Here is a 16,520-nt window from a genome sequence, read left to right as displayed (position 1 = left end):
TCACACATGTCATTTAATCATCCCATCAATGTTTAACAGGCCTTCTCACATCACATGTAAAAAACAGAATAGCACTGTCTTATTATTGCTGTTCAAATAAACATCACTAACTAGTAAGGAAAGAAGACTACAGAAAGAAGCAGCTAGCTTGCTACTGAGTCTAGAATTAAAAGAGTCTAGAATGGAATCAACTTAACAAAAATTGATAGAAAGCCTCCTGCAGTTAACTACAAAATGAGACCCATCCTCTTGGCTTTTTAGAGGGATGGAAAAAATTATCCATAAATTTCTCAAGGGAGATCATAAGATAGCTGAATACAAAGTGCCATGAAGATTCAAGTAGAGAAAGATATCTGGTTGTAGGGGACTCCAGATGCTTTGTGAAGGAGATGGAGCTGGACCTTCAAAATATGTGGTGTGTGAGATTGTAAAGAAGGGATTCTAGTCAGCAAGGACAGCCGAAGCAAGGTCCTGGGGTCAGGGAGAGACACTCTCTGCCTCTTTCCCTTATTCCTACCTCAACACAAAACAAACGCACAGCACCATTACTTCACAAGCCCTTTCCATGGAGATGCCTTATCACTGTGATGAATGCTTATGTACAAAAATCTTTTACACATTCAGGCAATTATTCTATAGGATGGAATGCTGGAAGTGGTTTTGCTGACTCATAATATTATGAACATGTCATTTTAATAGATACTACAAATCACTTTTCTAAAGACTTGTACCAATGTACTATCTTTCTGTCGAATAGCATAGCAAAGGCCCTTTTACCCATACTATTTCCATCACTGGATATTATGTGTCTTACTAATTTTTGCTCATATGATGTTTTTTACTTGTTTTTTCCTCTTCATTAGTAAGGTCAAGGATCTATTTACATGTTAAATGGCTATCTGAAATCCATAAGTTGTCTTTTCATGGTCTTTCTATATGCTTTGCCATTTTATTTGTCAACATTTATAGGCAAGTTTCTTTTGTTGATTGATTTGCAGAAGGTATTGGTTCACTAGTGTTACTTTTCATTTTATGTGCTACACTTATCTGTCTTCCTCAAACTCCTCCTCTATCCCCCATCCAATTGCCCTCTCAACTTCGGCCTTTTAAGATATCTTTTACCTTTCATAAGATTTTATGTAATCAAATCTGTTGATCTTTTCCTAAGATTATAAACTTATCCTTCTGTATTTTCTTTTAAATCTTTAATATTTTCTTTTTTACATAGAAAGCTGCAATTATATGAAGTTTGTTTTTATATGGTGAGAAGTAAGGCTCCAACTTAATTTTCTTACAAATAGATAATTGCTTCAGTACCACTTAGTGGAAAAATCATCTTTTCTCTATTGGTTTGAAATGCCACATTTATCCTGTATTATTAATATCGTACTCTCTACTTTTTTAAATTAGCAACTTACCTACACTTCTCTCTCTTCTAGATTACAAAAATTATATGGACTTAAGGAAATTCAAGGTTCCAATTCTAATAAAAATTCCATATTTCCATTAATCGAAGCCAAAGTCAGTGACTTGAAAACATATTCAGGGCTTCTCATGTGTTTTGCAATCTGCCTCTGTCACCAGCTTTACTATACCCTCCTCAACAGTGTACTCTACGTGGCACATGGCAGGACACTAAGCAAATATTTGCTGAATGAGTTAATGTGCAACAGTGAGTTCAGCTTACTCAGATAAAAGTATATAATTTAAGAGTCATCATGTAATCAGCATCAAGTTTCAGCTTATTCATGACAATTCCTAGAAAGGGCAAGTGATAGTTTGTATTACTGAAGGAATTCGACAACTTCACTCCACTACTAAAATAGCCTATCTCCCAGAAAACAATGTTACAGTGCAGTTGATGGGCCCTTCATGGTGCTGGCCACTCCACTCTTCCACTCTCCAAGACAACCATTATGTACCTTATACTCTCTCCCCAAATCTCCAGAAGCCCTCCCCACCAGAAGAAAACTTTCCCATCTTCCCACCACATTCCCATGCACCTGCCTTCCCCCGTTAGAATAAATGCTCTTGATTAGGAAAACCCTCCCCCTCTCACAGCTTACTTACTCAAGAACTTTTTAACACCTCTCTTTCCTGGGCCATTCCTCTCTTCTAAATCATTCTCATCATCATACAAACTGAAAACATCTTCATCTTAAAAAAAAAAAAACCTTCTTGTTGGCCCACATTCCTCTCCATCTACCACCACCACATTTCCCTTTCCCCTCTATAGCAAAATTCCTTGAAAAAGTGCCTGTAGTAACTGTGGTGTTTTGCTTTCCACTTTTCTTCTTCTTGTACATATTCCAAGTTTTACTCCCCACCACCCCTCTAAATTTATGATTGGGGTCATCGCTAACATCCACATTGCCAAAAATTACAGTCAGTTCTTAGTGCTCAGCTTACAACCTCTGTCAGCAATACGTGACACAATTGATTATTCTGTCCTTAAAATAATTTCTTTTCTTGGCTTCAAGGACACCCAGTTCTCATGGTTTTTTCACATTTTACTGGCTGCTCCTTGTCAGTCCCCTTTGATAGATTCTCCCCATCTCTCTGATTTCTACATGTAGGAGTGGCTCAGGCCTCAGTCCTTGAAACTCGAGGTAGTTTCATCTAGTTGACACCTTAAATATCTTAGAGACTCCTAAATTTTTGTTCACCATACACAATCTTAGCCCTAAACTCAAAACTCTTATACAACTACACACTCAACATTTTCACTTGGATGTCCAATCAATATATCAACATCAACATGGTCAAAATAAAAATAAAATGAAACAACAGAAACAGCAAAACCCTCCCCCTCTTTCTCCAGCATCCATCCATTCAGTTACCACCCTAGCTAAGCACCCATTAGCTCTTGCCTCAGTTACCCTAAAAACCTTCTAGCTGGTCCCTATTTCTATTCTGCCAAATTCCCACTCCCCCGGTTCTATTCTCCACAAGTAGTTCTCATGATTCTCTTAAATTCTAACAGGCTATGTAACTTCTTTACTCAAAATTTCCCGTGGTTCCTCATCAACTGGAATAAAACCCAGTATCTTTCCATAGCCTACAAAGTTGTGACCTAGGTCCTCCCTATCTGTCCAACCTTATCTCTTACCAAGACCCCATCACTCACCATTTTCCAGCTAAAACAGACTATCCTATAAATATATAAATAAAATGGTGCCTTGCTCTGCTTCATATACCCATCAAACTAATTTCTACCTCAGCATCTCTGTATTTGTTCTTCCCTCTGCCTGAAACATTGTCTCTGAAGATATCTGTATAGCATGATTCTCATTTAAGTCTCTGCTCAAATACTACCTTCCCTCTATTTTTTTTATCTCAATTTATTTTTCTTCATAGTACTTAGTACAGTCATCCCTCTCCACCTGTGAGGACTGGTGTCAGGACCCCCACTCCCAGATAGCAAAATCCATGGATGCTCAAGTCCATGATATAAAATGGTGGAATATTTGCATATAACCTATGCACATCTACCTGTATATTTTAAATCATCTCTAGATTACTTATAATTACTTATAATATCTAATACAATGTAAATTTTATGTAAATAGTTGTTACACTGTTGTATTGTTTAGGAATAATGACAAGGGAAAAAAAGTCTGTATATGTTCAGTACAGACACAGCCATCCTTTTTTTTCCAAACACGTTCAATCCCTGGTTGCTTGCATCCATGGATGCGAAACCCACAGACATAGAAGGCTGACTGTACCACCTTACATTCTATTATGCATTTATTTATTATCAGACATCTTAACTAGAATGTAAGTTCTATGAAAGCATGGATTTTTAAAAATTCACTTTTGTATCCTCAGAACCTAGAAGAGTGCCTGACACATAATAGATACTTAATAAGTGTTTGTTGAAGAAATGAGTAAACAAATGAGCAAATATACAGTCTGTCTATGAATTTGGCTTAATGATCCTAGCTTAATACATAATCCAAGAGGGAAAAAACTTGTTTTTGAGCATTACTCACTTTTCGTTGTTTTACAGAGTCCAATTTTATGAGCCAATATGAAGCCACTTTGGTTTTATGATACTTCCAGTTATCAATGATCTGTTTGGAAGGAGGAACATTAAGAAATTTACAGGTTGAAACCCATTTTTTAAATTAATTTGTGTAATGAAAGCACTATAATATACTTGCAACAAATAATGCCAACTTTCATAAAAACACATGTGCAAAGATTTCCAATACAAATTAAAGAAACCATCTACATCCAAAGCTTTCTATTCTAGTTGTATTAAGAATACAATCTCTGTGGCCCACACCTGTAATTCCAGCACTTTGGGAGGCTGAGGCAGGCAGATCACTTGAGGCCAGGAGTTCAAGACCAGCCTGGCCAATATGGCAAAACCCTGTCTCTAAGAAAAATGTAAAAATTAGCTGGGTGTGGTAGTGCATGCCTGTAATCCCAGCTATTTGGGTGGCTGAGGCACAAGAATCACTTGAATCCAGGAGGTGGAGGTTGCAGTGAGCTGAGATTATACCACTGCACTCCAGCCTGGGCAACAGAGTGAGACTCTGTCTCAAAAACAAAAAACAATCTCCAATGAATGAAAGTCAAATGTCTTCAGGCACATAAGATTTGGCAAGAAATCCAAGACATAGATTTTTCATTTGTATTTTAGAGGCTGATTTATCACTCATAATAATAAAATATTGAATAATGCATTAGAAGGCAGCCTATATGAGAATTCTACTACTTTGTTTTATTTTTGTGCAAGTCTGCAAAACTTCTGAATATATAGTCTTGTAATATATACTGTAGTAAACAGATTAAAATATTTACCACATGTAGTGAACACACAATAAACAATTTGATGTCTGCTATAAATATTCATTATATTTTATTAATTATATAAGCCTATATACATTCTTTATAGAACAATCATGATAGTCAGAAATATTAGTTTTACTCTTTGTTTAATTTTCTTCTACCTGATTCAAAAAGATGGGATATAACTAATATCTCTAAGAAATATATAAAATAAAGTGCTACAAAGTCATTGGCTATATATAGAAAATTTTATCAAATAAGATGACATAGGTAAATAAAAGCACATCTAGTATAATACTTAACATCCAATGCTTTCTTTCATTTCCTTTAATGTAACTAAGTAGCACCTAGCTTGCAAACAAGTTACCATTTTCACTTTTTAAAAATATATATAACAACAAAATATATAATAATTGGGGGCTTTGCTTATGACTGTGTCATCAGTACATAATATAAATTCTAGTTATGGGTGTTTTTTAGCAAGAAAGTCTCTTTTATTGTTGTTTGTTTGCTTTTTGTTTCTACACACTTACTTCAGACAGGTCTAAAGTATACGCTAAAAAACGAAAATGCCAAGTGCATGGCTGTAGTTTTTATCCTATAAGTGGCCACTAGATGGTGCCCTCTCCTCTGGAAAAAAAAAACATATATTTTATATACATAATTTATAAAATTGTATCTGTAAAAAAAAAAGGCCCAAAATATATTTTTATATATTTATAAATATACATATGGCCCCCAAAAAACAAGGTTCTATTACTGAAGGAACGAAAAGGATGTTTGAATAAAGAAATGTAACCTTGCGTGAAGAAATGCTCTTTCACAAAAATTATCTGAAATAACTTGGACCCTCTTTCTAAATTAGGAGTAAGTCACTGGTTTTAATGTGAATTTTAGGACCCTCTGACATTTTAGAATGTTCCACTGGGTGGTGCACATGTGTGTGTAACAAGAAAAACACACAGCTCAGCATAAGTCATTTCAAAAATCTGACCCCAAAAATGTGACATTCAAGGTGTCACATTCAAATATTCTTGACATTTTATGCCACAGCCCCACATTTTTCATCATACCCCATTCCATATTAGTTCTTTCTAAATCTTTATAGAAGCAGGTTTAACATGATATTTGATTAATCATTAAGAACAATAATTATTTAACACTAATTATTCTGACTTGATGAAGCAGACTTATCATTAAAATAGCACTATATACTAAAAGATATTTTGTACTGCTGATTATAATCTGATGTCACTGTCCATGAATTGTAACAATTAAAATAAACCCCTGTATTTTCTAAAGCTAGTAGAGGTTGAAAAGAACATCAATTAAATTTACTATGTCACTGAGCATAATGCCTTCAGGAAATAAATTTTAATATTTTAAGAAGAATAAAAAGGTACCAGCTCCTTGGCATTTTAGATACATCACATACTCACATCTTCTATCAGAAGTTCTGATTCTGCATCTGACTTTCCTGGAAACCGGATCTTCATGTCTTTGAGAACAAATAAGGTCTGACTTGTTAGATCATCTTCTTGTTCTTTTGTTTTCAGTTGCCGCAAAGACTCACTCTTAAATTTGAAAGAATACAGATATTTGGAGGGGGTCTTATTTCATTGTGCCAGTATAATCTGAAAGATATTTCTAGGTAAAAATGATGCACTTTTAACTGAAAACAATAACAATGAAAAAGGAAGAAAATTTTCTTTTACACTTGTGAATTCTTTGGATTAAATGGATATGAATCCCAAGAGTGTCTTTCACACTTCCACAAGGTTATACTTATTTAGCTCAAAGTACTAAAATAAAAATATAAATACTTAAAAAGGACTTCCTGGTCAGTTTCATTTGCTACATATACCTTAGGCAATTTTTCTTGATTAGAAAAAAAAATTCATTGTTACCAAGTGAAATTCACTCACTTATATTTCCTGACTTCCCTTTGGAAACATGATCCATATTAAATAAACAAATTAAATAAATCCTTAGTCTACGTGAAGGTAGTCGGAGCTATCTATTTGAGCATCTAAAAGTAAGCCTTCTTACAAACTAAATTCACTACTTTCTAAATACCAAATCTCTGGGATTCATGCTAACAAGGGAATACTATATGTTAATTTAACATACAGAACACATTATAAATAACATTGTACTTAAGTGCTCTAAGGAGAATTTATCATTTTTTAACCTATTAATCAACTGTCCCATTAAGTAAAATTTTCCAAATTTCCTCAAATTTAAAGATAGACTGCATAATACACTGCAAAACCATACATTTCCTCAGGTAATTTTCAGTAATATTATCCTACTATATCAGCAAATAGAAAATAAAATAATGCTATTCTCAGTGCTCATCTTTGAGTTCTGTGATAGAGTGAAGTCTGCACTTTTTAAGAGTCATACTAAATTGTAGGCTAAGGTAGGTGAATAATCCAAATTTCAAGAGGTCATGAGTTGAATTATGGAAAGGATCTGAGGTTCAGTCTGTCCTCTTCTCATCTGATCCCCTTTGCCTGAGTACAGAGCTCCCTGTAATCTTGAAAGAGCAAAACAGACGACCTACCACTTGAGAGTTGGTAGAGCAGGCATCATTACTGTGAGGCAGATGCCTCATGTAGGAGGAAGCACGGTTTAAGGAATGTGACCGAGATGCAGAAGTTGGCCGTGACACAGATATCATTTGTTGAGCAGAAAATGGGCGGGTGTCCCCACTGGAAGGTGATTGAGCAGAGATGGACCGAGGGCAGCTGACTGAACGTCTTATGGAGCCTATCAGTGATGGAGAAGAGGGATACTACAGTAGCAGTATTAATACAAGTTTTTCACTGTATGAAGTCTATATAAACTAAAGATTATAGCAGCTAGTAGTAAAGTAGCAATAAATGTCAAAGCATAGGCATCATCATGAGAATATGAGTTTGGAATACATTTTTCAACAACAGTGAACTTGTTGCAGAAGAACCCCTGTAATGTATAAAAAAATGGCCCTTGTGGGAATAATACTATCAACAATCCTTCAATGTTATATCCTGAAAACATGAGATAAGAGAACCAGAAGAAAGGAAAATTAACATTTATGGAGCACATTCTATAAGCCAGGCATTGTGCTAAGTGCTACACTTATATCTTAGTCCTCATGGAAACCCTCTGAAGTAGGGATCTCCATTGCCCAGAGGCTTAGAGAAAGAACTTTTTCAAGGTCATACAGCAAGAAAGTGGTCAAGATCAGGTTTCAATCCTGACCCTATCTAATTCCAGTGTCTTCCCTTTTTCTATAATACCATGATGCTATCCACTATCCCTTGAGATTTGACTGGTCACTCACAAGAATCTGTGTATAGGTTAGAGATTGAACATTTTACAGCAAGATTCACAGGGAGGGCTGGAAAGGAGTATAGAGAGTGTACAGGCTAAATAGGTTAAGTTATAGAATTTAGAAGCCATGAGAAAAAAAAACAGTAATAAAACAAAGGAAAAATATGCAGATTATCCTAACGGAGTTTAAATATAGAATTGGTTATTATAAAGAGTAGTACTGAACAGAGAGTATTTTAAGTCACAAGAGTAAATAATTTTTTAAGTAGGTTAAATTCCTATAGAAAAAGACAAGTGAAGAAAAAAATGTATGGATCTATAGGGTTGTTATCAGAACAAGTATCTAAGAGAAACTATAAAATATCTTCCCCAATGCATATTAAGAACACCTAATAAAGAAAACCAACTGTTCCAGATAAATTTTGACTCCTGACACAGGGAAATAGATCATCACTCAATACTATCAATATTTTTATTGTTTTTCAGTTCCTATGGTCTATATATCCTCTGTTCTGTATTCTTTCTCTGCTTGAGGAATATATCTTCATTAATTAAATAATTTGGTAAAATTCACATGAAGCCGGGTTGAATACCCAAATATTTCTCTTCATTAGCTGTTGAAAAAAAATTTAAACCTTTATAAAGGGAATAGACATAAGCCTTATATTTAGGGATGTACTTCTAAATTAAATTTTGGAGAGTACAAAAAGGTATACTTATTTAAGATATTAAAGATTAAAAAAAACTTCTCTTTGTTCCAATGATTAACTTCCTTGTGAACCTGAAACTGTCACCACTTTTCAAAATGACACTGCTTCTATATTTCTAGAGAAGGGCTATGTGAGGAACATACCACCGGTCAATCTTTTTTTTTTTTTTTTAACAAAGAACTGCACATATTTAATGTGCACCGAGAGCAAACTTATACTAAGAAAATACCCAAGGCATGTGCTAGTAACTGCACTGTAGTCCTACTCTCTTTGAGAGGTTATGGTAATGGTTTGGTTGTATATAACCTGATCACTGGGCAGAAAGAAAATATCCTTTGTCTTGAATCATCACAGATTACTTTTTTTTTTCCTTTTTTTTTTTTTTGCCTACACATGCTAGAAATTCAGATAGAATAACTAAGTAGCTAGACATGCCAATGATATTTGGGTAGGTTCACAAAAAATCTTTGTAACTTGCATATCCCTTTGAAGCTGAAATAAGTTTGAATTTTTCAAACTATATACAAGAGAAAGTGTTACACATAATCTGGATTTTGTCCTTGATCATCAGCACTACTCTGAAGACAAAACTCAAGTAGGATTTCTGGCTGAAATGTTCCTTAATGTAAGATTAAAGAAAGAATAAACACAAAGTGAAAGACTTGTTACAATTCCTCGTGAATATAAAAATAAAATATAACTAATAAAAAAGACATGCAATTAAATTAGGCTAGATTTCAAATGAAAATTCATACTTAAAAACATTTTAAAAATCTGTATATTTTAGTGCACTATTGTCTGATATCAATTTGTTAACCTATTGGTCTAAGAACAAAGAACAATCTCAGAGCTATAACAATGTTAGCAAATTTTACTCTAACCTGTCCTCATCCCCCATCAGTTCATGCCATTAGGGAGGTACACATCAGCTAACAGGAAAGGGAATTAAAAACTGACCAAATTTGGGCATAAAAACATCAGCTTCTAAAACCAACACAGAGCCATACTTACACAAAGACACACTGAAAGTATTTAAGGAATCCTTCAGAAAAAAGGAAGCAAATGATGAAATAGCTTACAAACTGTGTAACAGGTGCTCAATAAACATTTCTTAAATGAATAAGTAAATAAATAAATAAATGAAATGGAACACAATACATTAATTCCCCTCCAAAGACATAAGCCCTGAAAGATATGAAGTAGTAGCACATTTCTTTAGAGAATAATGTATAAACAAAGACCATTCCTCTAAAAGCTTCTTTATTCCTCATGCATTTTGCCGTAAGTGTTTAAGGCCAGTTTTAAAATATCCACATTATCAGGGAAGTTAACATATTAAATACATTGCTGACGGTAAAAAGGGCTCACAATTGTGTTCACTGCATTTTTGAGCTGGTTCCTTTAGTGGAACCCTAGGACAGTGGAGCACGAGGCAAATAGAGATATGAGAGACAAGTGTTCAGAAAAGTCCTGGACTGGAGGCAGCATCAGGAAGGGGTTTTCCAACTGAATCTAGGCAAACAGCAATCCCACACTGGACATTTGGGGATGAAAGAAAAATCACAGACACAATATTGCACATTTGGAATTGAAGAACAAATGAAAGAAGAGCCAAAGGAAGAGAGAGAGAATGTAAAAAGAAATACAGACAGAAGGAGAGAAAAGGAAGCAGAAACGGAAGGAGATGGAACAGCTGGTTGGCTGCTCTCCTAAGTAGTTCCTATGCATCATAAGCCCTGACTTAAGTACTCACCCGTGATGAAAATGGGAGGGAACAAAACTCCAACTATTTCACAATTATGTAACTTACAGATACATTCAAGTCAAATGCCTAGGGATATACATACTTTTTGAAAAATATATAATAAGTGATAGTATAAAACAAAGTGGGTGAAGGAAGTAGAGAGGCAGAAATTGAATGAGAGAGAATATATTGGCTTAAGAGACACATAATCATCAGATCAGCCATGAGGCACATTTTACAAAACCCAGGCAAAAATCTGGCACCTAACAAAAACGATGAAATATAGAATAGATCCTTAATCCAGCCCTTTCGTTTTCTATCTGCAGATCTTGAAAGGGCTTAATTAAGGGATGTGCCCGAGTCTGGTTAGGGAAGGAAGTGGGATGGAATCCAGGTCTCCTCACACACAACAGGGTTCATTTGGCCCAAGGACCTTTTACTGAGTTTAATAATTTCAGTTCCATAATTCTTTATATAACATCTAAATTAGAAGAAATTGACTTACTGGGTTGTTGAATTAATTTGTAGTGGTTGGAGGGTTTAAGATTATATGTAACTTGCTTTTCTCTTTTCTTATTTTGGTACTCTTCTTTTTCATTTTCGTCAGATTCTGAAGAGCTGCTGCTACTATCATAACTGCTGTCACTGCTGCAGTACTTCGGTCTTTTCATTATCTCAGTACTCTCAGGCATAGAACACAGAGGCTAAAAAAGATGGAAATGTGTTATTTTGTTAGAATTCTTAAAAAAGGTTTATTGATATGATTAGTTACTATTTTTAATTTCCCCCATGCTTGCTGCTTTTTACTGAAGGTTGAGAATCCCCCCAAATACTATTGCTGCCATGCTGCTTAGCCTACAGTGCTATGCATTGATTGTTGTTTCTGCAAAATATTCTTTCTTAAATGATATAGTCATGATGAGGAATATGTTGTTCCTACATGATTGGAATAAAGGGCCAGAGTATCCATAAACAAAGAATAACAAAATAAAGGGAAAATATTTGAGATAAAAATATAAAAATAAGAAATATAATCAGCTTTTTTCATTCCATAAGAAAGATTACTCATCAAGACTCAGAGATCTATCTTTGTCGTATCATTAACGTTCAGAGTTACTCAATAAATGTGTATGCATGTGCACGTGCAAGTGCATCTGTGTGTGTGTATGTGTGTGGTGTGTGTGTGTCTGTGTTTGTGTGTGTGAGGGGGTGGGAGGAGAAAGAGAGACAAAAAGGATAAAGAGAATAAGAATACTAAAACATTGCCTGTGAGCCTATCCATTCAGACAATGTGCAGGAAGAAGTTAGGTATCCCTTACAAGACTAACTGGCTGTGGATATTTATAAAAATAAAATTTTTAGTTAACTGTCCATTTTCCAAACTGCTCAAGAACAACTGATGTCTTTTCTCAGAGTATTCCTAACTCTGGCACGTAGCTTCTGGCCATAATAGAGTGACATAACTTTTCATTGCCCATGCTACATTTTAAAAATTAATAATATAATATGAAGATCAGTATGGGTAAATTTTCATGGAGGAAGGATAAATTTCTCTAATAGAGAATGGAAGATCTGTAAAGACTGAAAATGCCATGCTGTTACGTGTTACCATCCCTATTAGAATCACTTGTTTCTAGTCCTCCCAATCAATGTGTTTCCAATGATGCCAGCTGAAGGAATGGAAGGAAAGGGACGTGGGACAGCTTCACATCAGAAAGAATGTGCATAACCAAGAACAAGACAGTTTTATAACTCAGTCATTCTAAGAGACTATTTATTACACACACCATATGCCTCCTATTCCTGATGGGAGAGGTTCCTTCAGTTGTATACTAGTCGCTTGTTTTCTGTTAAATCAAACAAAAATGTTTTGATGTTAGCATACACTATAATGAAATCCTTGGATAGCATGGGGATTTCACTGAAAGAAGGTATACCCTCTAGTGTAACAGTGTAGAATAAAAATAAAGACAGAAATAGCATTTCATGAAGTGCCTGGAATACAGAGTGAGCCAAAAAGCATGATCTTCTTAAATTTACAGTCTTTGCCAAGGATGAAAAATAACCAAAGCAGGAAAGTAGTTTAATTCACTAAGGTACCAACTTGTGTTTAAAAGCATGTGCTCCTTCTGATGGTCTAATATTTACTAAGTACTGACAATGTTCAAAGAGATATGCATAAAAACATTTACCAGTAACACAATCATCAAACATTTTGACAATCTTGGGGAATATGAATTCTAGAGGAAGGTTGTTTCCTCAGAAGTTTAGCATACCCAGAAGAAAGAGTGGCACAATCAGGCTTGCTAGTAGTGCCTTCCTTCATGTAGCAAACAGCTTTAAGTGTTCTTAAAGAGCTTGGCTACATAATGAGTTATTCGACCCTATAAAGAATCACAAGGGGAAACGTACAGCTGAGCCTTTGTGTCTTATATGCACTTGGGACTTTTTGACCAACACACTGTTCAAGCAATAATTAACTAGCAGTCACAGCAACATAAACTCTAAATAGTGTCTTAACTACAAAATGGAATTTGTAAACTGGCATTGAGTTATGGCACAACCATACTACTTATTTTTTATGTCCAATTTTATTATGAAGTAGGCTATATATAAAAAATGTATAAATATATGAAGAATAAATACCCACATGCCTATCACCCAGCTTAATAAAAAGAACATTGCTAATATTTTACTGCAATTACTTTTGCACCAACCTAATACTTCATGTGATATTTATTATTTATGTAGCTAATGTTTCTTAGATTCTCAAATTGGTGAAAAGCTATTATTTCTCCTACTACAAGTACCAGTTTTATTTAACTTTGATTATCTCCAATTATTCTTCTACCAGTAAAGACACTGGAAATCAATGTTTGGTGTGTGATACCATCCCTCTAAAAAGGAACGGCTGTTTTGAAGTTTTGCTCACTTTGAACCCTTGGTAAACAACATAAAATTAAAAGTTATAAAGATTCTTCTACTTCATACTGATTATGCAGACTTCAACAACTTTGAAATATAGCTGGCTTTAACAACTACAGGAAATATCTAGTTCATTTCAACAAATACATTGTTAGTTTCCACTACTTGCCTAGAATGAAAGGGATTGAACAAATCGGACAAAGTGAATTCTTCTTCCTCCCAAGAGGTTATAGTTTTGTTTGGATGACAAGCCTTATATAAATGAAACCCAGGAAAATGTAAGACAATATAAAGCTGTCTCAAGGCTTCTGCATTTGCCATTCTGCCAGAAACATTGTGCCTCCAGGATATCTCATGTCTGGTTTGCTGAATAGCAATAATTAATATACAAAGCTTAGAAACTTCCCAGTGTTTCCCAAAGTGATGCCATGACTCATGCAAGTATTCACTTTTACAGATACTCTAAAATATATTTCTTCCAAAGGAAGTATCAATGACATATTCTACAATGCCTCAATATAGAGCACATAATTCGGAACAGTCTCTGACATCCAAGATCTCCACCAGATAAGTATCTTATCTCTTAACCAGGCTCACCTGTATCATTTCACTATCCAAGAACCTTCCACTTGAGTCATACCAAACTTTTCGTGTTTCTACAACATCCTATACAGTATCATAACTCCATATCTTTGCCTTTAATGTTCTGTCTACCCTAAATGTTCTTCCACCTCTCTCTTTTTTTTTTTTTTTTTTTTTTTGTGAGACAGAGTCTTGCTCTGTCGCCAAGCCAGAGTGCAGTGGCGCGATCTTGGCTCATTGCAACCTCTGCCTCCCAGGTTCAAGTGATTCTCCTGCTTCAGCCTCCCGAGTAGCTGGGACTACAGGCGCACGCCACCACACCCAGCTAATTTTTGTATTTTTAGTAGAGACGGGGTTTCACCATGTTGGCCAGGATTGTCTCAATCTCTTGACCTCGTGATCCGCCTGCCTTGGCCTCCCAAAGTGCTGGGATTAGAGGCGTGAGCCACCGTGCCCTGCCTCTTCCACCTCTCTTAATGCTTAGAGCACTACTCATTTTTCAAGATCCAGTTCTAATAGCACTACCTTTCTGAAGCCATCCACATGCTACCAATCCCTTTCTTCTCTATGCGGCCGTAGCACTTTACGCTCCCTTTATTATAGTACTTGCCACATTACTCCCTGGTTTTTTATTTACCTGTCTGCTCTTCTACTAGCCAATGAGGTTCTTATGCATATATTTAACGAATTGAACTAATGGATTTTGAGAACCTACTGTGTGTCACACACTGGCTAGGTTCTAAGGATACAAAGATGAAAATCTACTTGCTACCCTCAGGAACTTGCAACCTCATACTGAGGCAAACATGCAATTAATTACTTGTCACAACTGCTCTATAAAAGTGTTATTTATGGAACAGCAGGAGAAAGAAAGAAGGGAAGGTCTAAGCCTAACTGGGGAAATGAGGGAAGGTTTCACACAAGCAACAGAGGTTCAGCTGAAATAGGAAGGAGCCTCAAACAACAAGTCAATGACTTTTTTTTTAGTAGGAAGACATTTCAGAAGCATGGAAAAGCATGAAAATATGATAGAACAAAGCTGGAGGCATCACACTACCTGACTTCAAACTATACTACAAGGCTACAGTAACCAAAACAGCATGGTACTGGTACCAAAACAGAGATATAGACCAATGGAACAGAACAGAGCCCTCAGAAATAATGCCGCAGGTCTACAACTATCTGATCTTTGACAAACCTGACAAAAACAAGAAATGGGGAAAGGATTCCCTATTTAATAAATGGTGCTGGGAAAACTGGCTAGCCATATGTAGAAAGCTGAAACTGGACCCCTTCCTTACACCTTATACTAAAATTAATTCAAGATGGATTAAAGACTTAAATGTTAGACCTAAAACCATAAAAACCCTAGAAGAAAACCTAGGCAATACCATTCAGGACATAGGCATGGGCAAGGACTTCATGTCTAAAACACCAAAAGCAATGGCAACAAAAGCCAAAATTGACAAATGGGATCTAATTAAACTAAAGAGCTTCTGCACAGCAAAAGAAACTACTATCAGAGTGAACAGGCAACCTACAGAATGGGAGAAAATTTTTGCAATCTACTCATCTGACAAAGGGCTAATATCCAGAATCTACAATGAACTCAAACAAATTTACAAGAAAAAAAAACAACTCCATCAACAAGTGGGCAAAGAATATGAACAGACACTTCTCAAAAGAAGACATTTATGCAGTCAAAAGACACATGAAAAAATGCTCATCATCACTGACCATCAGAGAAATGCAAATCAAAACCACAATGAGATATCATCTCACACCAGTTAGAATGGCCATCAGTAAAAAGTCAGGAAATAACAGGTGCTGGAGAGGATGTGGAGAAATAGGAACACTTTTACACTGTTGGTGGGACTGTAAACATGTTCAACCATTGTGGAAGTCAGTGTGGCGATTCCTCAGGGATCTAGAACTAGAAATACCATTTGACCCAGCCATCCCATTACTGGGTATATCCCCAAAGGATTATAAATCATGCTGCTATAAAGACACATGCACACATATGTTTATTGCAGCACTATTCACAATAGCAAAGACTTGGAACCAACCCAAATGTTCAACAATGACAGACTGGATTAAGAAAATGTGGCACATATACACCATGGAATACTATGCAGCCATAAAAAAGGATGAGTTCATGTCCTTTGTAGGGACATGGATGAAGCTGGAAACCATCATCCTCAGCAAACTATTGCAAGGACAAAAAACCAAACACCGCATGTTCTCACTCATAGGTGGGAATTGAACAATGAGAACACATGGACACAGGAAGGGGAACATCACACACTGGTGCCTGTTGTGGAGTGGGGGAGGGGGGAGGGATAGCATTAGGAGAAATACCTAATGGTAAATGACGAGTTAATGGGTGCAGCACACCAACATGGCACATGTATACATATGTAACAAACCTGCACATTGTG

The 16,520-nt window shown here is 35.7% G+C and overlaps 1 protein-coding gene across 6 annotated transcripts in view; it reads right to left on the bottom strand.

The window, feature by feature from the left end:
- TTLL7 (tubulin tyrosine ligase like 7) overlaps positions 1 to 16,520 on the bottom strand; it is a 134,593-nt gene that overhangs the window by 35,592 nt on the left and 82,481 nt on the right. For all 6 annotated transcript variants that reach the window (XR_004665276.3, XM_034933895.3, XM_034933891.3 and 3 more), the window contains 4 exons: positions 11,078 to 11,276; positions 7,367 to 7,572; positions 6,240 to 6,374; positions 3,996 to 4,076 (listed from right to left, as the gene is read on the bottom strand). Coding sequence is in view for 5 of the 6 variants with exons in the window: in XM_034933895.3 (XP_034789786.1) it covers positions 3,996 to 4,076; positions 6,240 to 6,374; positions 7,367 to 7,572; positions 11,078 to 11,276 (621 nt within the window). In the remaining variant the exon portion in view is untranslated. The remainder of the gene's footprint in view (positions 1 to 3,995; positions 4,077 to 6,239; positions 6,375 to 7,366; positions 7,573 to 11,077; positions 11,277 to 16,520) is intronic.

Source organism: Pan paniscus, chromosome 1 (assembly GCF_029289425.2).
Source record: "Pan paniscus chromosome 1, NHGRI_mPanPan1-v2.0_pri, whole genome shotgun sequence".
Taxonomy (NCBI): domain Eukaryota; kingdom Metazoa; phylum Chordata; class Mammalia; order Primates; family Hominidae; genus Pan; species Pan paniscus.
Note: the sequence above shows the minus strand (reverse complement) of the source record. Positions and strands in the feature narration are given on the sequence as shown.